Source organism: Rhincodon typus, unplaced genomic scaffold (assembly GCF_021869965.1).
Source record: "Rhincodon typus isolate 14 unplaced genomic scaffold, sRhiTyp1.1 hic_rhity00000051, whole genome shotgun sequence".
Classification (NCBI taxonomy): domain Eukaryota; kingdom Metazoa; phylum Chordata; class Chondrichthyes; order Orectolobiformes; family Rhincodontidae; genus Rhincodon; species Rhincodon typus.
Window position 1 is genome coordinate 1,034,060 of NW_025965689.1, and position 21,422 is coordinate 1,055,481.

The following is a 21,422-nucleotide window of genomic DNA, read 5'->3' on the forward strand; positions in this document are numbered from 1 at the left end:
TTAAAATGGAATCAGACCTGTGTTTGAATTGATGACTTTAAAAAAAAGACAGAAGTCTCATGACACTGTCATCATCCAACAGGTTCAATTAAGGTGACAGGCTTTTCGAGCTCTGCTCTTCATCAGAAGAAGTTAAAGAAAAGAAACATCTGAATAATTATTAACTGAATATTACATTAATCTGTTTGACATTGACATTGTCAAACTTGGCTGATGTTGATTTACAGGAGTTAACGCTTCTGTCTTCTTGCAGGAACAAGACAATGTAATATTTGCTCAGTACAAAGCCAAGGGTGACCAGCTGCTTCTAATAAGCAGCAGGTATGTTACCACTGTCTGAGCCGAGAACACCCTTTTCACAGGCACAGAGCAGATTGAGTCAGAGACACATTGAACTCAATTTCCAGTGATATGCATTCAAGCCAACAGTCAAACACAACCAGCAAAATACAAATAGTTTTGTTTTCTCTGTTTTCTCAACACACACCTCCCCTGTTTCAAAAAATTTCACCATTGACATTTTCGCCTATTGACATTTACAACATTTTTGGAAATGAATAGACTGAAGTTTCATCTGAAATAGACACAAAAGAGCTGCAGTAAATCTACATTTAGTAAGTATGTTTTTAAAGTTACTGTCAAGGTGAAGAAATAGTTCATGCTGTTACATAGTTACACCAACCATACGTGTCGTAGATAATGAGCACAGATATGTAAGAAAACATTCACATTATCAGTAACCGAGCAGAACAGTATTAATCTTTTGACAAAGAGATGTCCCAGGCATAGACAGAACGATTAAATAACGTGCCTTCCAAATGCACATCCTGTGCCAAAGCCTGACACAGAATGCATGCACACACTCTCTGACGCACACACACTCCACTGAGTGATTTACAATGAGTTGTAAATATATACACTATCCCATCACACGTGTTACACCATCTAACAACCATGAAGATGACATATATTGCAAGCCTCAGAGCGTGTAACATTGAAAATGATTTCCACTCACGGATTTCAGGTCAGAGAGCTAGCCTTTTCATGATAAGAGACAAACAGAACAGAATGTGAGCTAAATACTTCAATCCCCATGTGTACATGCACTCCTGTGTTCACAACGTGAATATCACTCGTTCGCTACATTGGAAAAAACTGGACAAATTTTGTGACACACTGAATTCCCATGAAGTAGTCCAAGAAGTATATCGAACAAGAGATTAATTGCACCTCTATATGTCTCACCATCTCTTAGACTTAGAGAGGTAATTAAAGTATCATTTCCTTTTGTACAAACTGGAGAAATTGCATATCAGGACAAGTTTCAGATTGAAACTGATATTGCCATTGAATTTGTTTGCACAAAACAACGAACTGAATAGCGGAACCCATCTGATGCACTTCTACTGAATATAAACTTTGCTATTAAATGGACCAGAAGGAAATCAAATATTGACCTGAAACGATACAGAAAATAACCTACATTCAAGCAGATAACCTAGATTGTTGACTATACAATTAAGAATGTCTCATACAGTGAGCTTGCAACAACATATGAACATTAAACTCTAAACGCATTCAGACCAGAGACTGACCAAGCCAGAATAAAACTTGAACTGTACCCTAGAAACTTGACAGGGAGAGAATAATAAATGCATTCACACATTCACAAACCAGATAGTGACAGGTTTAGTTTAATAACTCATCTCTCAGATTTGCAGGGCAGGATCTGACTGGGATAAATGGGTAAATACACTCGCACAGCCATGGAGAAGAAACTGACAGGCACATATTGATAACTATATTCACACATCAGAAAATGACAGGGACAGAAAGACAAATGCACACATGACAGGAAAAGAAAGCATAAACATATATAGATTGATAGCTACATTTATATTCACAGAAGAATTTGACAGATACATATTTGTACCATTTGCATAGGACTTTGGTTCGACCACATTTGGTTCTGATCGCCAAATTACCAAAAGGATGTGGATGCTTTGGAGAGGGTGCAGAGGAGGTTCACCAGGATGTTGCCTGGTATGGAGGGCGCTAGCTATGAAGAGAGGTTGAGTAGATTAGGATTATTTACATTAGAAAGACAGAGGTTGAGGGGAGACCTGATTGAGTCCTACAAAATCATGAGAGGTATAAACAGGGTGTATAGCAAGAAGCTTTTTCCCAGAGTGGGGGAACTCAATTACTCGGGGTCACGATTTGAAGGTGAGAGGGGAAAAGTTTAAGGGAGATATGTGTGGAAAGTTCTTTACGCAGAGGGTTGTGGGTGCCTGGAACGTGTTGCCAGTGGAAGTGGTAGAGGCAGGCATGATAGCATCATTTAAGATGTATCTAGACAGGTACTTGAATGGGCAGGGAGCAGAGGTATACAGATCCTGGGAAAATAGGTGACAGGTTAAGATAGAGGATCTGGATCGGCGCAGGCTTGGAGAGCCGAAGGGCCTGTTCCTGTGCTGTAATTTTCTTTGTTCTTTGTAACACGCTTCCGCGTTCATGAAAGAGGAATTGATGTGTATAGATTGATAACTAGACTCACATATTACACAGCAGAAACTGAGAGGGACAGATTGATGATTACACTCACATCTTCACATGACAGCTGCTGACAAGTACAGAACAATGATTATCACTCACACACATACATTCATCGCCTGCAGCACAGCAAACAGTCCTTTCTCTCATCGAGTCTGCACTGTTAAGAAATAACCAGCCAACAATTCTACACTCATTCAGTCAGCATTCAATTTCCATAAATGTATCATGGTGGCAGAGGAACTACCATCCCCACCTTTATCACCAGATAGTTCTCAATTTCTTCACTTCGCAGGAATAAATTTATTTAATTCTATCCTCAGCAAGAGGACTATATAATCATGGACAGTTTGTTTTCAAATTAGCTTAAATTTTGTTCAAATAGCCCTGTGTTCCTCTTGATACTCCATATGAATTATTACATAAAACACAAGAAAACTGCATGCCATTTTTTCAAACAAGCAATACAATAATATAACAATTCTCATTTATAGTTTGCAAGGAGAGTTCAACAGTATTTATTCTTCAGTAAATTTAGTTTGACTGTTCCGGTTTTGTCCACTGCATGACAGAAAACAAAATTTCAACACAGAGCAGGGTAATGTCCGCGCCATAAAACAAAATCGAAGTAAATAAGCCAATTTTCTTTCCTGCACAAGCAACATTGTGGTCAGTCAACTGCAATGCATTTGATTTGTTCATTTCACTTTCCCTTTGGCAATAACATATTAAATTAACATCTTTACTTTCGCAGCATTCCAAAAATTATGTCGCTGTGCAATGTTGAACGATACTAGTATCATCCTGAAAATATCTTTTGATATCACCACTGCTGGTTAACTCTGCAATGTATCCTTTACAAAGGTCCATTGCTTTTCCCTCCTCAACTCTGAAAAAAAGCACAGACTCATTTCTGTTGCAATGTCTTGCATTTTCACTTGCTTATAAATGCTGTAGGCACAAACAACTGAAGAACATAGGCTCTTTCCCATTTGCGACAGGAGAGATGAACTGAAAACTCTCTCCTCTCCCATTGTGGTAACTGGCTCTCCACTTTAAAGAAATATTTAAACTGCTCAGTAACGCAATACAGGAAGATGGAAATAGGATCAATTGAATGTATCTGTCAGTCTTGTTTCATAACAGCGGCTCTTTTCAAAAACATCTTTCTATATAAAATCTGGGCATTTACACAACAGAGAGCAGCCCTAGTCCTCAGTGTTAAATTTTAGTTTCCAAGTTCTTCACAAAATAATCTGGCTGTTCTCTGTTGACAGCCTGTCACATATGAGCTAAATTTTAAGGACAATAGACTGAAACGTGCAATCCCATTGAACAGCACATATCGACAGGCAGAGAAGTACTTCCCAAATGAATAAATTGTACAAGTGAATGGAAGAAACAAAACTAATTGTGCATTCACAAAGAAGACGAAATAGGCTGCATCAGTTATTCTCCTTATTCATGCAATTAAGGACTTGAAGGAAACTGATTTTCTGATACAACAAATAGTGCAGTGAGATTGTGCCAATACACAGTGGGTACAGAATAAGTTAGAAAGCACAGAGATGCTGCCAGGTTAGTAGATACTCAGGCAAAAACAAAAAAAAATGTCATTACTCTTAAAGATCACACAGTTGGGAGAGCTAGCCTTTCATTAAGCGTTAACAGGACTGGGTGAGAGTGAAGTACTTCAATCCCATTTTGTGAGTGCTTTCCTTTCGGATTTAGGATGAGGTATCATCCTGGCATAAAGTAAATTAGTCTTGTTCGCTACATTATAAAATACTGAAGCTATTGCATGATCAACAATGAATTCTACTGAACAGCCTAAGAAGCAACTTGAAATCCAGATTAAATATGCCTTCAGATATCTCACCATGTCTTAGATTTGGACATGTAACTAATGTATCAATTTCCTTCGTAGAAACTGAAGGAAATACATGTAGGCCAAGTTTAAGATGAAACAAACATTGCAATTTAATTTGCTTCCAAAGAGGTACAAATTAAAATGCAGCACACATCTCCTACAAAAGTACTGAATAAAGATGTTGTTGTTAAATGGACCAAAAAAGAAATCAAACAGTGTCATGAACAGATACAGATACGAACAGATAACCAGAGATTATTGGAAATAGTTTGAAGAAACGCTCATATAATCATCTTGTTACAGGAGGAATAAATTTGAAATACACATTCAGATGAGACTGACCAATCCTGATCAAAACTTATAATCCTAAATCGTACAGAGACTTAATATTGTGGATGTTAACCAAACTGCATCTACAGTACCAGAGACTGACAAAGGTATTAAATTATCTAGTTTCATTTACAGGATCTGATTCACATGGTATTGGGTAAAATCTCATTCATGTTGAGCAGCAGAGATTTGAACAACAAAAGAATGTCAGCAATTCCGACAAGTAACATGTTCAGCATAACATGACATTCATGTACTCATGTGAAATATGATCACAAAGCACGAGGAACACATTGACACACAATACCAGAGACTGAATAGATCCTATGCTGACCGTCAGCCCGATGCTGATGAAAACTAACTATAACTGCACTTACAATCTCAGTGAGAGACTAACTGAAGCAGAAGCATATCCACACTTTCTTAATGTAAGAAAAACTAATTTATAATACATTAATCCCACCTCATAAAGGGTATCAGACCGTACATGCAGAACCAGAAACGCAAGCAGACATTTAGAAAAGGACAGTGTGACTTCGATCAATACTTATCTTTAATTCAGATTGGCAGCACATTAGAAAACTCTCTCTCATACAACACGCGGATGCTGAAAAGAAAAATTGAAATTGGTACCTGTGGTCAGCATGGACTGTTGGTCCAAAGGTCTTTTTCCCAGCTGTATAACTCTTTGACAACAGTACTACACTCTCATATTCACAAAGCAGAAACTGATCGGAAGAGACTCACAGTAACACCCCCAAGCCTCACATGGCATAAACATGGAATAACTACGCACTCGTATTCACAGAGCAGAAGCTGACAGGGAGAAATTAATAATTATATTTCCATATTCACAATACAGAAACTGACTGGAAAACGTTTATAAATGCACTTAAACATTCACACTGCAGATAATGACAGGGACAGATTGTTAACAATGTCCATATATGCACATAGCCAAGAATGACAGGTATTAATCGATAACATATTCACGTAGAGGAAACTGAGAGTTACAAATTCAAAACTACATTTTTCTATTCACATCGCAGAAACTGATAGTTGCAGATGAATAACTACATTCTCAGGTTCACAGAGCAGAAACAGACAGATACAGATTGAAATTTGCACTCAAATATTCACATTGCATGTTCATACATTATCATAAACAGATTAATAACAAAACTCACATATCTATATAGCAGAAACAGACACTGATTGCTGTGTGAAGATGCAATTGCATTTATCAATCAGTCCCTGTCAGTTTTCACAGTGTGGATATGTGATTTTAGTTATCAATCAATACCTGTCAGTGAATGCCACATGAATGTGTGAGGGGAGGGTAATGCATGTTAACTACATGGATTTTAGTAAGACATTTGACAAAGTACCACACGGCAGATAAATCAGAGATGGAAAAGCTCATCGGATACAGTGCAATGTGTTAAATTGGAAGCAAAGTTGGCTGAGCAACAGGAATCAGATGGTAATGGTTGATGGCTGCCCTTGAGAATGGAAGGCTGTTTCAAGTGGTGTTCCACACAGCTCGGTATTGGGACTTCTGCTGTTTATTTTATATGGTAACAATTTGGACTTGAACATGGGGGATACAATTGGGAAACTTGCAGACAACACAAAAATTGACCTTGTAGTGGATAGTGTAGAGGATAGCTATCCGCTCCGAAATGATATAGGTATTTTGGTGGAAGGGGCAGATAAGTGGTACGTGGAGCTCAATTCTGATAAGTGTGAGGTAACGCATTTCAGGAGGTGAAACCACAATAAATAGGAAGACATGAGGCGGTGGGGAGATTGTAGATAAAGCAAGTGGTGTTGGTGTGCAAGTGTACCGGACTATGAAAATAGCAGTACAGGTGGATAAGGTTGTTAAACAATGTATATAGAATGCTATCCTTCTTTGGCAGAGGTATAGAACACAAAAGTAGGGGTATAACAATGAAACTGCAAAAGACACTAGTGAGGCTGGAATTGAAGTATTGTGTGCCGCTCTGGTCACCAGATTACAGGAAGGATGTTATTGCTCTGGAGAGAGTGCAGAGAAGTTTTACTAGAATGTTGCCAGGGCTGGAGAGTTGTAGCTATGAGGAGTGATTGTAGAGGTTGGGGCTGTATTCCTTTGAACAGTGAAAGCTGAGAGTGCCATGTTTGAGGCATGTGAAGTTGGGATGGGGAGAGATAGAGTAGTCAGGGGGAACCTGTTTCCCTTGACAGAGAGTTTAAAAACCACAGGTTATAGATTAAAGTTAAAGTGGCAGGATGATGAGAGATGATGGGAGGAAAACCATTTTTGTGAGAGGGTGCTTATCTCAAATACACTGCCTGAGTTGGTGCTGGAGGCAGAGATTCTAAACTCTTGTAAGAACATACCTGGACCTCCACCTTAAGTTCTGTAAGCTGCAGGGCTATGGGATGTGTGCAGGAAGATGGGATTATGATGGCCATCTGGTGGTGTTCGGGTCAGCATAGGCATGATGAGCCAAATGGCCACTTTCTGTGCTGTATCATTTAAGTTGATCTATCGTTCTATATCATTCTGTCCCTGTTAGTCTCTGCTGTGTAATACATAAATAATTTACCAAAGATTTAGAGCGACACATTGATAACTACACTCACACATTCAACAAGCAGGAACTAATATGAATAGATCAATAACTAAACTCATATCCACCGACAAGCTTGCATTGGGTACTTCCAGTCATGGAGCTGTACAGGTATCATTTACTTTTGGGACCTCACTCAAATGGTGTTAAAGTTTTTAAAAATGATCAGACAAGGAGCAGCTCAGGGCAAGATTGGAATCAGACCCATAGTTATGTTAGAATTCCTGGATGATAATAAAATATCCAAATGATTATTAACTAAATGTTGTGTTGAACAGTTAAACATTGTCAAACCCAACTGATGTTGGTTGACAGGAGCTATCTCTTCTGTCTTCCTACAGAAAAACACTTGAAGGAACAAGACAAAGTAACACTTCTTCAGTACAAAGCCAAGTGTGACCAGATCCTTCTGACAAACGGCAGGTATGTTCCCACTGTCAGAGCAGAGAACATCCTTTCCACAGTCACAGAGCAGATTGAATTAGACACACAATGAGCTTAATTTCCAACAGATAAGTTGGAGGAAATGAAACTTTATTTTTCTTTTCTCTCCATTCAAAATACCCAGTTCCAACAAATTTCAGCATTCATCACCCATTGACATTTACACCATTTTTGAAGATGGATAGACTGAAAGTATACATTCAGGAACTGAAAGAAATCTGCATAAAATTACTCTAATAACAACTATCACATAATGAATCACACCTCCACCGATAATATTACTGGCTGCTGACAATTAAGCCACTTTCACAAGTAGAAAGTGACCAGTTTGGATTGATACCTAACCTCACTCATTTGTATTGCAAATGCAGACAAAAAAAAATGATGATGAGACTCACATATTGACATTGCAGAAACTGACAGGTAAAGATTATAAAGACATTCACATATTCACATCATAGAAACTGGTATGCACACATTAGTATACAACACTCACATTCATATAGCAAACTGACAGCAACTGAACGATAACTACGCTCACATATCCACATAGCAGAAACTGGCAGGTACATATTGATGACAACTCCCAATTTCACAGAGCATAAAGTGACAGGGACAGATTTGTAACTGCAATCACATATCCACAGATTTAAAAAATACTGATGGTTACAGTTTGTTAACTATACTCAAATATTCACAAAGTAGATTCTTACAGGTACATATTGATAACTTTCCTTGCAAATTGTAAGGTAGATAGATACAGGTTTCTGTACGTGCACATATCCATATAGAAGAAATTGACAGGAAGAGATTGGTAATTACCTTGGAGACAGCAAGAACTGCAGATGCTGGAGTCAGCCTTCCTGGTTACACATGGCATAAACTGACAGGTACAGTTTGATAACTACTCTCATTCACAAAGCAGAATCTGTCAGGTCCATATTGATAACTGCACTCACATGGTCACCAAGCAGAAACTTACAGAGATTGAGAACAGTGGCACTCAATTGGCAGAAACTTACAGGTACACATTGATAATTGCTGTCACACTTGCATTGCAAGAACAGCCGGGGTCAGATTAATAACTATGCTGTTGTTGACTTGCTCGCTGAGCTTGTGGTTATTTGTTTACAGACATTTTGTCACCATACCACATAATACCTTCAGTGCACCTCTGATGATGCATTGCTGTTCTGTCCTGCTTGCTGTCTATGTGCTGCAGTTTGCTGGGGTGGGTGGCATCACTTCCGCATTTGTTTCTTCATGGTTGGTATATGGGGTCCTGCTCTACGCATTTGTTAATGGCATTCCAGTTTGAATGTCAGACCTCCGGGAATTCTCATGCATGTCTTTGGTTGCTTGTCCTCGGATTACTATGTTGTCCCAGTCAAATTACTGTCCCTCTTTGTCCATGTGTGTTGAGATGAGTGATAGTTGGTCATGTCTCTTGGTAGCTCGTTGGTGTTTATGAATCCTGATGGCTAGTTTCCTACCAGTTTGGCCTTTGTAATGTTTTTGGCGTCTTTGCATGATTTCCTGTAAATTACGTTGCTTCTGTCAGTTGTGGTTGTTGGATCGGGGTAATATGGTGGTCATTTCTGATATGTTTTTCATGTATGGTCGGGTGACTAGTGTCTCTGGGCGTGTTGTGTTATCCACTTGTAGTCTGTTGTGTAGGTATCGACGGAGTACGCTTTTCAGGTAACCGTCGTTTCTATAGACACTGTATCGGTGTTCTTCCTTGGCTTTATGCAGCTTCGGGTGCTGCAGTGTGTTGTGGCTCACTTGAACAGTGTTTTGATGCAGCTCCATTAGTGGGTATTGGGATGATTGCTATTGTAGTTGAGTACCTGATCAGTATGTATTAAAAACTGTAATAACTACACTCTCAGACTCTCGTAACTGAAACTGACAGATAACTAAATTGATAACTAATTGATAATTAAACATTCACAGAGCAAAACAGTGTCATGGATAGACTGATAATTTCGGAAACATATTCACTGAGTAGAAACTGATTGAAAGAGAATGATATCTATACTCAGGTACCCAGATAGCAGAAGCTGACAGGAACAGGTTGATGATAACACTCTCAGTTTCACATAGCATAAATTAACAGGTATAGATATATGATTATACTCAAGTATTCATAGAGCAGAACCTCACTGTTACATATTGAAAACTGCACTCACAAATTCATCTCACAGAAACTGATAGGTACAGATTCTCATATTAACATAGCTGAAACTGACTGGTAGAAACTGAGAATGAACTCACATCTTCACACAGCAGAAAGTGAATAGTATGGACTGATAATGGCACTTGCTCATTCATGTTACAGAAACTGACAGGTGTCAATGGATAACAACACTCACATATTCAAGTCTGACAAACTGACGGGTACAGGGTGATAACGACACTCTCTCATTCCAATTGCATTAACTGACAGGTACAGATTGATGATGGCACTCATACATTCACATAACAGAGACAGATAGATAACTGCATTTATTCACATAACACAAACTGTGAGGACTAGGTTGACAACTACACTCACACATTCACAGAGCAGAAACTGAAAGGTCCAGATAGATACCCACACTCTCATATTCACACAACAGAAACTGTCAGGAGTGGACTGATAATAACACTCTCTGTTTCACACAGCATAAACTGACAGGTTCACTTTGATAACTACACACATTGATTGAGTAGAAAACACCAGGGGTAAATTGATAACTAAACTCACAGACTGACATTGCAGAAACTGACATGCATAGCTTGATAACTATATTCATCTCCGCACAGCAGAAAATGACAGGGACAGGTTGTTAACTACAGTCACACATGCATATTACAGTAACTTGCAGGGACAGATTCATGACACTCACAGGTTGACATGACAGAAACTTGACAGATAACTACACTCCCTTATTCACATTGCACATACTTACAGGAACAGGCAGAGAACTACACTATCACACTTGCATATCAGAAAGTGTCAGTTACAGATTGATAACTGTGCTCAAATAGTCAGCTGGCAGGAGCTAACATCAGATCGATAACTAAACTCAAATATTGTAAAAGCAGGAACTATAGAGACTGAAAATGACACTCTCAGTCACAGAGCTTAAAACAAAAACTGACACATGCAGATTGATATTACCTTACAATCACAGAGCAGAAACGGGCAGGGAGAGAATGATAATTACACAAACATTCACGGAGCAGGAAGTGACAGGTACTGACTAACAACTGCACTGTCATATTCACAGTGCAGAATCTGATAGGAGCAGACGGATAGATACACACACACATTCACACAGCATTGACTGTCTGAGAAAGATTGATGACTGCACTCCTGTTTTGACAATACAGAAACTGAGAGGAACAAATTGATAATAACACTCCCAGTTTCATAGAATATTAACTGAGACTCACGCACAAACCTAACAGAAATTGTCAGGTACAGATCAATTACTAAACTCTCATTTACGTAGCAGAGACTGACAGGTAAAGACTGATGATGACAGCCATACATTTACATAGTAGGAACTGACAGGCATCGATGGATAACCACACTCACATATTAACATAGCAGAAACTGAAGGGGTCAGGTTAATAACTACAGTCACATTTGAATTACAGAAACTAACAGGGGCACATTGATGATACCAATCACACATTGATATGACAAACTGACACATACAGATCGATAACTAAAGTCACATATTCACATTGCAGAAACTTCGAGGTACAGACTGATAATTACAGTCGTACATTCACAGGCATGGATTGATAACTAAACTCATATTTTAACATAGCGGAAACTGACTAGCATAGATTGGTAACTGCATTCACATTATCTTGTCAGCTGCAACCAACAGGTACAGATAGATAACTACATTCACACCTTAAATACTGACAGTGACAGATAGATAACTACACTCCCATCCTTTGCGTATCAGATAAGTGCACTCAAATATTGACACATCAGAAGGTAACAGGTACTATTTGATATGCAAACTCTGATATTCACACACCAGAAAATGGCAGGTACAAATTGATAACCACACTCACATGTGCACATCACAGAAACTGACAGGGAAAGACTGATAAAAGCATTCAGACATTCACATCGCAGAGTGTGGCAGCAACAGAGTGATAACTAAACTCTCACATTCTTATAACAGAAACTGTCATGGATAGACTGAAAATTTATTTATCGAGCATAACCTGACAGGTGCAGAGTGATAACTGCTGCCAAACATTCACAGAGCACATTCAAAAATAAACAGATTGATAACTAAACTGCCATTTTCACATGACAGGAAACTGACAGGGACAAATTAGTAAATACACTCATATATTCACGTAGCAAAGACTGATATGGACAGAATGACAACTACAATTACACATTCACACGGCAGAATCTTTCAGGAATAGACTGATAATTGTACAAACAAACTCACTTAGGAGAAACTGACAGTCACAGATTTAAAACCACACTCTCATTTTCACAAACTAAAAACTGGCAGGTACAGTGTGACAACTGCACTCAAATAGTCACAGAATAAAGTCTCCCAGGTCCAGTGTGATAACTACACTCTCACATGTGCCTAACAGAAACTAAACTCACATATTGACAGAGCAGAAATTGGCAGGTACAGACTAATGCCTGCACTCTTGTATTGATACAACAGAATGGACGTGTAGGTACGAGTAACTACACTCATGCATTTTCTGTCAGGCATAGATTGAGAACTACACCCACACATTCACATAGCACAGATCGAAAGGTACAGACTAATAATGTCACACATTTGGACAACAGAAATTGACAGAAATGACAGAAGAAGGTGACCTGAGATATTGAGAGACATTGAGGGTCTGGTCAGGAAAGGGAAGAAGACATACATTGGGCTTAAGCTATCAGGCTCAAGTGAATCCCTAGATAACTATAAAAAGTGTAGGAGCACACATAAGAGGGAAATCAGAAGAGCAAAAAGATGGCATGAAATGGATCTGGTGGCAAAGGTTAAAGATAATCCCCAGAGGCTCTATATCTATATTAAGAGTTAAAGGTTGGCTAGGGAGGGAAGAGGTCCCCTTAAAGATCAGGATGGTGGTCCATGTGTGGAGCCACAGGAAATGGGGAGGATTTTTAATGAATATTTCTCCTCCATGTTCGCTGAGGAGAGAATCATGGATGCTAAGGAAATAAGGGAAGGAAGTGGAGATATTTTGGACCGCATACATGTTACCAGAGAGGGAGTGTTTGCAGCCTTAAATCGTATTAAGGTGGATGAATTCCCAAGGCCTGATCAAGTCCATTCTTGGACTTTGTGGGAAGTGAGGGAAAATATTGCAGAGGCCCTTCCCTTGCAGAGATTTTTGCTTCATTTTTAGCCACTGGTGAAGTTCTGGAAGACTGGAGGATGGCTAATGTTGTTCCATTGTTTAAGAAAGGGAGCAAAGAGAATCCAGGGAACTTCCAGCCAGTGAGCCTAACATCAGCAGTAGGCAAGTTATTGGAGAGGATACTGAGTGACAGGATCAATGAACATTTGGCTAGTCAAGGTTTGATTACGGATAGTCAGCATGGATTTGTGTGCAGGAAGGCACATTTGACAAATCTTTCAGTTTTTCAAAGAGGTAACCAAGTGGATAGATGAGGGGAGGGCAGTGGATGTAGTCTGTATGGACTTTAGTAGGGCCTTTGACAAGGTCCTGCACAGCAGGCTAGTAATGAAGGGATCCAGGGAGAGCTCGCTAATTTGATTCAAAATTGGCTCAATGGTAGGAAGCAGAGTGTGATGGTTGAAGCTTGTTTCTCGGACTGGAAACCTGTGACTCGTGGTGTGCCACAGGGCTTGATGCTGAGGCCTTTGTTGGGTGGCTCGGTGTCTCATTGGTTAGCACTGCTGCCTCACAGCACCAGGGACCCGGGTTCGATTCCATCCTCAGGCAATTGTCTGTGTGGAGTTTGCACATTCTCCCCGTGTCTGCATGGGTTTCTTCCGGGTGCTCCAGTTTCCTCCCATAGTTCACAGATGTGCAGTCTAGGTGGATTGGCTCTGGGAATTTGCCCGTAGTGTTCAGTGATGTGTCAGTTCGGTGGGTTATAGGGGGGATTGGTCCTGGTGGGATGCTCCGATGGTTGGCATGGACTTGTTGGGCCGAAGGGCCTGTTTCCACACTGTAGGGATTCTATGATTGTGTGATAAGTGATCTTGATGTGAATGTACAAGGCATAATTAGTATGTTTTCCAATGATACAAAATTAGGAGGTATTGTTGATAGTGAGGAAGGTTATCAAAAATAACAGAGGGATTTAAGAAGGACCTGAGGGGAAGTGGTGCATATGTGGAATAGGCTGCCAGAGAAAGTTGTTGAGGCAATAGCAGCAATGAAGAAACATTTGAATGGGAAGGTTTTAGAGGGATATAGACCAAATGCAGGCAATTGGAATTAGCTGAGAGGGCACCATGGTCAGCATGAACCAGCTTGGGCTCAAGGGCCTTTGTCCATGCTGTATGACCTCAGACTACAACAGGACCTTGATCAAAAGGACCAATGGGCTATGGAGTGGCAGCTGGAGTTTAATCTTGATAAATGTGAGGTGCTACATTTTGTAAGGGAAAATCAGGGCAGGACTTGCACGCTTCATGGTAAGCTCGAGGGAAGTGTTGCCAAACCAAGAGACCTTGGAGTGCAGGTTCATAGCTCCTTGAAAGTGGAATTCCATTTAGACAGAGCAGTAAAGAAGGTGTTTGATACAATTGCCTTTATTGGTCAGTGCATTGAGTGTATATTGAGGATTGGGAGGTCATGTTGTGACTGTACAGAACATTGGTTAGACTACTTTTGAAATACTGCATTCAGTTCTGCTGTCCCCTTGCAATAGGGAAGGTGTTGTTAAACTTGAAAGGGTTAAGAACATGTTTAAAAGGATGTTGCCACAGTTGGAGAGTTTGAGCTGCAGGGAGAGACTGAATAGATAGGGCTCATTGTGGCTTGTTTTGTGGCTTGTTTTCCATAGAGTGTCAGAGGCTGGGTGGTGATCTTATAGAAGATTATAAAATTGAGAGGGGCATGGATAGGGTGAATAATCAAGTTCTTTTGCCCACGGTAGACGAGTCCAAAACTGGAGGGCATGGGTTTTGGATGAGAAATTCAAGATTTAAAAGGAACTTAAGGTGGGCAATGTTTGCACACAAAGAGTGGTGCGTAACTGCATTGAACTGCCAAAGGAAGTGGTGGAGGTCAGTACAACTACAACGTTTAAAAGGCATCTGGACAGGTATATGAGTAGGAAGGGCTTAGAGTGATGTGGGCCAAATGCTGGCAAATGGGATTCGATTAATTCAGGATATCTGGTTGCCATGGATGAGGTGGACCCAAGAGTGCTGTACATCTTTATGACTGTATGACAGGAACAGATTGTGAGAGAGTAATAATCATCCACACTGCATCAACAGACAGTGTCAGATGGATAACTGCATTCCCATTTTCATATAGCAGAGACTGACAGATATTCGACAAACTATCCCTCATTAAACCTCAATCTCTTAACAACACAATACTGCTCACAGTATAATGCAGAAATCACAGCGTGATGAAACAAACTGATGTTACACACAAAAGGTTGCTGTGAGCAGAATAAATACATTGTCGCAATTAAAAATTCTCAGGTACTGTGTTCATAATATCATTAAATGACAATAACAAGTTAAATTTAGAGTGAGCAAGGAGTTTGATCCGTGTACAAAATTTCGGTTTGTGTTTCACATTTCGTTGCAGATCCTAACAGATCCACATTGTGTCCCACACTAACCAATCACAGAAAGGCTAATGTCATGACATTCTTGTAAACTACCCAATCAGGAACAAGGCTTTCCCCCATCCTTCATTAGCATTGCTGACGCCGTCAGGCTATAAAATGCGAGCTCCGAGCCCGCTTTCCTTTATTCTGTATCTGAAAGTGGCTGTCACTCTGACAGATGAGAAGAAAGCGCAGCCAACTTCCAAGAAGGGCGCGAAGAAAATCATCAAGAGGGCGCCAGGGAAAGGCAGCAAGAAAAGAAAACGATCCAGGAAAGAAAGTTACTCCATCTACATCTAGAAAGTGATGAAGCAGATTCACCCCGACACCGGCATCTCCTCCAAGGCCATGAGCGTCATGAACTCGTTCGTCAACGATATTTTCGAGCGTATCGCGGGGGAGGCTTCCCGCCTGGCCCATTACAACAAGCGCAGCACCATCAGTTCCCGGGAGATCCAGACCGCCGTGCGGCTGCTGCTGCCCGGGGAGCTGGCCAAGCACGCCGTGTCGGAGGGTACAAAGGCGGTGACCAAGTACACCAGCTCCAAGTGAGACACCACATTGTGCTGAAAGCACACACAAATCCAAAACCCAACGGCTCTTTTAAGAGCCACCCACAATTTCACTGAAACAGTTGAACCGTTTTAACTTAGATAGTAGGAACTGCCGATGCTGGAGAATCTGAGACAACAAGGTGTAGAGCTGGATCAGCACAGCAGACCAAGCAGCATCAGAGGAGCAGGAAAGCTGACGTTTCTGGTCGAGACCCTTCTTCAGAAATGAAGTTTTAACTTAGTAATTGATTCTGGGTCTGTATAATTAATGTCCCTAAGCTTTGTGTTCCTTTTTAATAAAGGTTTTAAAAGTTATCGTGTGGTCCCTGACTCTGCCCTTTATTCTCGGTTGCGCACATACCCAGTCTCTTTTCCCTGCCTGTGTCGAGAGCATATTTATCGTCACTGAGTCATTTTTCAGCAACTTCTATATTTTCCAGTTACTCTTTAACCCATGATCAGGGCAGAAGCTACAGTACCCCGTGGGGTATGAAACACGAGTTTCACCCTCAGGAAAGAAAAGTAACTGTTCGAGTCCCACGAATAGATTTTGCAATTTACTTGTCCTTTTTCATTAAATTTTCAAAACTCCACTTAGACTTCGTCTGATTTTTGCAGAATGCTGTAAATGAGGCTTTCAGCTGTCGATGAGAGGCTTTCAAAATGAACTGAGATCAAGCCAGAATAGCTGCCGGATTGCGATAGCAAGTGTGAAACTGGCTGAAGTCTGATCAAGGACAATAGGAACGGCAACTTTAAACTATTGTTTAAAGTTCAAACGCGCTCACCCGGAAGAACGTTATGTGAGGTTTTATAAATATAACGGGGTGCACTTGTAATGTGAAAGTGAATTAAATTCAAAGAAAAATTAAATTATTTATTCCTCTTTGTAAAACTTTTTTCCTATTTCGTACATGTTGGAGGGTTTTTCAAACTTGTCCCGGTGAGTAATGAGCCCTAAATTTCTCCCGTGGCAACGAAAATAAATGACACCGTATTTGAGACCCACGAACAGAAGTATCGTGCGATTTCTGTTTTGTTTCAATTTCCAAATCTCTGCGTGAATTTATCCGATTTTATTTTCAAAATGCAGTTTGTGGGACTTCCTATTGTCGGTGAGAGGCTTTCAAAATGAACCGAAGAAACAGGGAAGTCTGATCTAGCACAATAAGTGAGGGCCACTTGACAAAATTTTCGGAAGACGGTGTTGCTTAGGGAGTGAGAAAGAGAGTTTATGTGAAGAATCCATTTGTAATCTAAAAGGAAATTAAATCGTAAGCATTTACGCACTATTCTTTGTAAAACGTTTTCTTCGTATTGGCGGGCTTTTCAAATCGGAAAGTAAACGGTTGATGATTTGGTGCCGGTATTTTCCAACGGTTTCCACGCAGAGGAGTTTTGTTTCATTTTCAAATCTCCCCGCGGGTTCTATCCGGTTTTGCAGAAAGCTATAAATGAGGCTTTCTGCTGTCGGCGGGAAAATTTCAAAGTGCACCGAGATGAAAGCAGAACAGCTGCCGGTCTGGCATCGCAAAAGTAGAAATATTGTTGATCTCGTGCAATAGGGAGTGCGATTGTAAAATATTGTTTAAAGCAGTAATGCGCTCAACGAGAAAGAAATAGTTGTGTGATACTTCTATCAATATATGCGGGTGCCGATGTGAAATAAAATGAATCTGTGCAGAGAATAATTTTCGGTGGGCTCCTTTTTTCCTTCCGCTTATTCTTAAGGTTCAGGGCAAGAAAAATCAGAAATAGACGATTCACCTCGGCCGGGGAATCAGAGAGAGATTGTGTAAAGTATACAGGTGTATTCTAAAAGTAAATTATCTGAAGTATGAACGCATTCTTCTTTGTGAAACTTCTTGGCGGGCTTTTCAAATCAGAAAGAAAGCGGTTGATGATTTGGCGCCGGTATTTTCCGGCCTCCTCCCCGGGCCATCTCCGGATTGGTGAGTGAAGCAGATATCTGATTGGGAAGTTAAACTATATTAGGAGATGCTATACAATATGACCAATCAGCAATGGCCGCACCACCATTCCTCCCGAAGGTATAAGAGGCCGGGATGTGGGCGCATTGCAACATTTTCTGTGAAAGTGCTTGGAAGATTTTGGCCATGTCTGGGAGAGGAAAGGGCGGTGGTGGGAAAGCTCGCTCCAAGGCCAAGTCCCGGTCGTCCCGGGCTGGCCTGCAGTTCCCGGTGGGCCGTGTTCACAGGCTCCTGAGAAAGGGTAACTATGCTGAGCGTGTGGGTGCCGGAGCGCCAGTCTATCTGGCTGCGGTGCTCGAGTATCTGATGGCTGAAATCCTTGAGCTGGCCGGTAACGCGGCCCGGGACAACAAGAAGACCCGCATCATCCCCAGGCACCTCCAGCTGGCCGTGCGCAACGACGAGGAGCTCAACAAGCTGCTGGGAGGGGTGACCATCGCTCAGGGTGGGGTGTTGCCTAATATCCAAGCCATGCTGCTGCCCAAGAAAACCGCCGCTGGGGGCGCCACTAAAAAGTGAAGAGACCATTTTTTTATTTGATAACCCAAAGGCTCTTTTAAGAGCCACCCACGACATCAGTGAAAAGCAGCGAGACCGTCACTAGTGTCCTATTCTTTTAACGTAAAGACTCGGCACTCTAATGAGATTGCTGTAAATGAGAATGTTTGTGCTTTTTTAAGACTTTCAGAATGAGTCAAAATAAAACTAGAACAGCTGTCTGACTAGATTACTAAATGTGGCGATTTTGCAGTAAGGGACACGGACATGAAAATAGTAGCTAAAGGCGGCGTCCCTATTAATACACTGATAGGGAACAACCTGGAGGGAGAAGGGGAAAAGAGATTGTGTGCCCGAAACTTTAAAATCTTTTGAACGCTTTGGCGGGCTTCTGAAATTTACATTTATCGCTGTGAAAACACCAAGGGAGACAATGAGCATATTTAGACGTTTTATCGGGAATTTGGAAACTTTTGCATACATGGAGTCAATTGTGTTTTGTGACTACTGCTAACATCTCAACTTGTAACTTCTGTTCACTTTTGTCTTTAAATATGAAATGTGCGCATCTCCCAGGCCCATTCAGTTCCTGTAATTGCTGCTCTGTCGATCATATATCTCCTGTATACAGGGAATCTTCAGTTATGTTCTGCGATCAGTTTCTAACTTCGCTGCCGCTGCTTGAATTTTGTCTTCAAATTAATGTGACAAATGCACTTCTCAGATTGATTCAATTTCTTTAACAGCAGAAAAGACGCAGTGTAACAATAGAAAATCATAGGCGGATAATAAAATTATCCAACGGTCCCCACCAATTACTGCTGTCTCCGAATAGTTTAGTGGCTCTGAAAAGAGCCGTTGTGTTTCTCGGGGTTAATGTGGAGGGCGGGTACGTTCCGTTTAGGCGCGCTCCCCGCGAATCCGACGGGCCAGCTGGATGTCTTTCGGCATGATGGTGACTCGCTTGGCGTGGATGGCACACATGTTGGTGTCCTCAAACAGCCCCACCAGGTAAGCCTCGCTGGCCTCCTGCAGGGCCATCACGGCCGAGCTCTGGAACCGCAGGTCGGTCTTGAAGTCCTGAGCGATCTCTCGCACCAGGCGCTGGAAGGGCAGTTTGCGGATCAGCAGCTCGGTGGATTTGTGGTAGCGGCGGATTTCCTGCAGAGCCACCGTGCCGGGTCTGTAGCGATGAGGTTTCTTCACTCCGCCCGTGGCCGGAGCGCTCTTGCGGGCCGCTTTGGTTGCAAGCTGCTTGCGGGGAGCTTTCCCTCCGGTGGACTTCCGCGCTGTCTGCTTGGTTCTGGCCATTCTCTTCAACACACACAGGTTGTTGCTATCAATGCTGAGCCTGCTGCGGTGCTGCCTATTTAAGGGGAATGAAGATCCCGCCCGAGAGCTGGGAATGGATACAGTCCCTCCCTCAGCCCACTGAGAAACAGCTCCGGAAGGTACAGAAAAGGCAGTAAAATAATTGTTGAAGAATAATTGGTTAACTTGAAATGACAGTTTGTCAATTTCAAAAAGCCCGCCGATTTCAGCCTGAGATTAAATAAATATTAAACGCAAAACACCATTTGGCTACAACTAAGATTACATGTTATACTTTATACAATTTTCTTTTAAAACTGCCTTGCAGTCAGCGCAGTCAGGATGCGGGATCATTGCCTGATCTGCCTATAACAGGAAGAAAGCGCGGGGTTCAATACAGCTCAGACACACTGATCGACCGAACGTGTTACCGCCGTTAATCTAAATAAGCCGCCGACTTTTGAAAAGCTAATATAGTGTACGCCAATAAAAAAAATACAGAATATCACTTTATCGGTACATTGTTATTTCACGCAGATTATAATTAGCCCGAACACAATAATTGCTGCCGGAACTGTCTGCAAGGCAGATGGAAAGAACACGCCACTAAAACGTCGGCACGGGCTGCCAGAAACAAAACTGAACAAAGTATCATTCCTGGAAGCTTCAATGAAGTACAAATACTGCAATATGTATCATTAGCGATTGGGTCCCAAAATTACTGACAGGACAAATTATTATTCGTGATATAGACAGCCAACTGCACATACTGGTTTTAGGACTGAGATAGACAGGTATTCACAAGAAAGAGGATCAAAAGATCGGGGGAGAAGGCACGTCAGGGTTGAGAAACAGATCAGCCATGATTGAATGACAGAGCCGACTGCTGCTTCTGTATCTTCGTCACAATGTGACACAACCAGCTGCATATCAGTATATTCTCGAATGACTGAAAACCCTCAAACTGTAGGAATATTTTGATAATAAAACATCAGTTACTACCGAGGACAACCAAGTGAATGATCTGTTCTGCCTGTTCTCTCTCCTGTAACACTGCGCACGAAAATAGTGTATTTTTTTCGTAAAGGATCGAAAGATGTTAAATAACCAGCTGCAGTACACTTCATCCTCCCTATATGCTGGCTTCCCTGTGCTCAGGTCTCCGCTCTCAATCGGAGGGGTTGGGTGGCTCTGAAAAGAGCCTTTGGGTTCGCTGGAAAAGGGTCCATGTGCTCAGCCGCCGAATCCATAGAGAGTGCGGCCCTGGCGCTTCAGAGCGTACACCACATCCATGGCAGTGACCGTCTTGCGCTTGGCGTGCTCAGTGTAGGTGACCGCATCCCTGATCACATTCTCCAGGAAAACCTTCAGCACCCCGCGGGTCTCCTCGTAGATCAAGCCCGAGATGCGCTTGACCCCACCACGGCG

General features: G+C 41.4%; 3 protein-coding genes across 5 annotated transcripts in view; 2 read left to right on the top strand and 1 right to left on the bottom strand.

The window, feature by feature from the left end:
- Positions 1–17,206, top strand: part of LOC109931069 (histone H2B 7) — a 20,265-nt gene extending 3,059 nt beyond the window's left edge. The window contains exons 2-4 of one of the 3 annotated variants that reach the window (XR_007266233.1): positions 254–321; positions 7,713–7,794; positions 16,813–17,206. Coding sequence is in view for 1 of the 3 variants with exons in the window: in XM_048621075.1 (XP_048477032.1) it covers positions 15,947–16,192 (246 nt within the window). In the remaining 2 variants the exon portion in view is untranslated. The other 2 variants (XR_007266232.1, XM_048621075.1) reach the window with 2 other exon arrangements.
- A 1,054-nt stretch (positions 17,207–18,260) lies between these two features.
- LOC125488144 (late histone H2A.2.2-like) lies at positions 18,261–18,776 on the top strand. Its single transcript, XM_048621055.1, has one exon. The coding sequence runs from the start codon at positions 18,261–18,263 to the stop codon at positions 18,702–18,704; it is 444 nt and encodes a 147-aa protein (XP_048477012.1). The 3' UTR covers positions 18,705–18,776.
- A 722-nt stretch (positions 18,777–19,498) lies between these two features.
- LOC109932462 overlaps positions 19,499–21,422 on the bottom strand; it is a 23,310-nt gene continuing 21,386 nt past the window's right edge. Inside the window, 1 exon segment of the mRNA XM_048620989.1 lies at positions 19,499–20,225. Within this exon segment, the coding sequence (XP_048476946.1) occupies positions 19,584–20,225 (642 nt within the window). The 3' untranslated portion in view covers positions 19,499–19,583.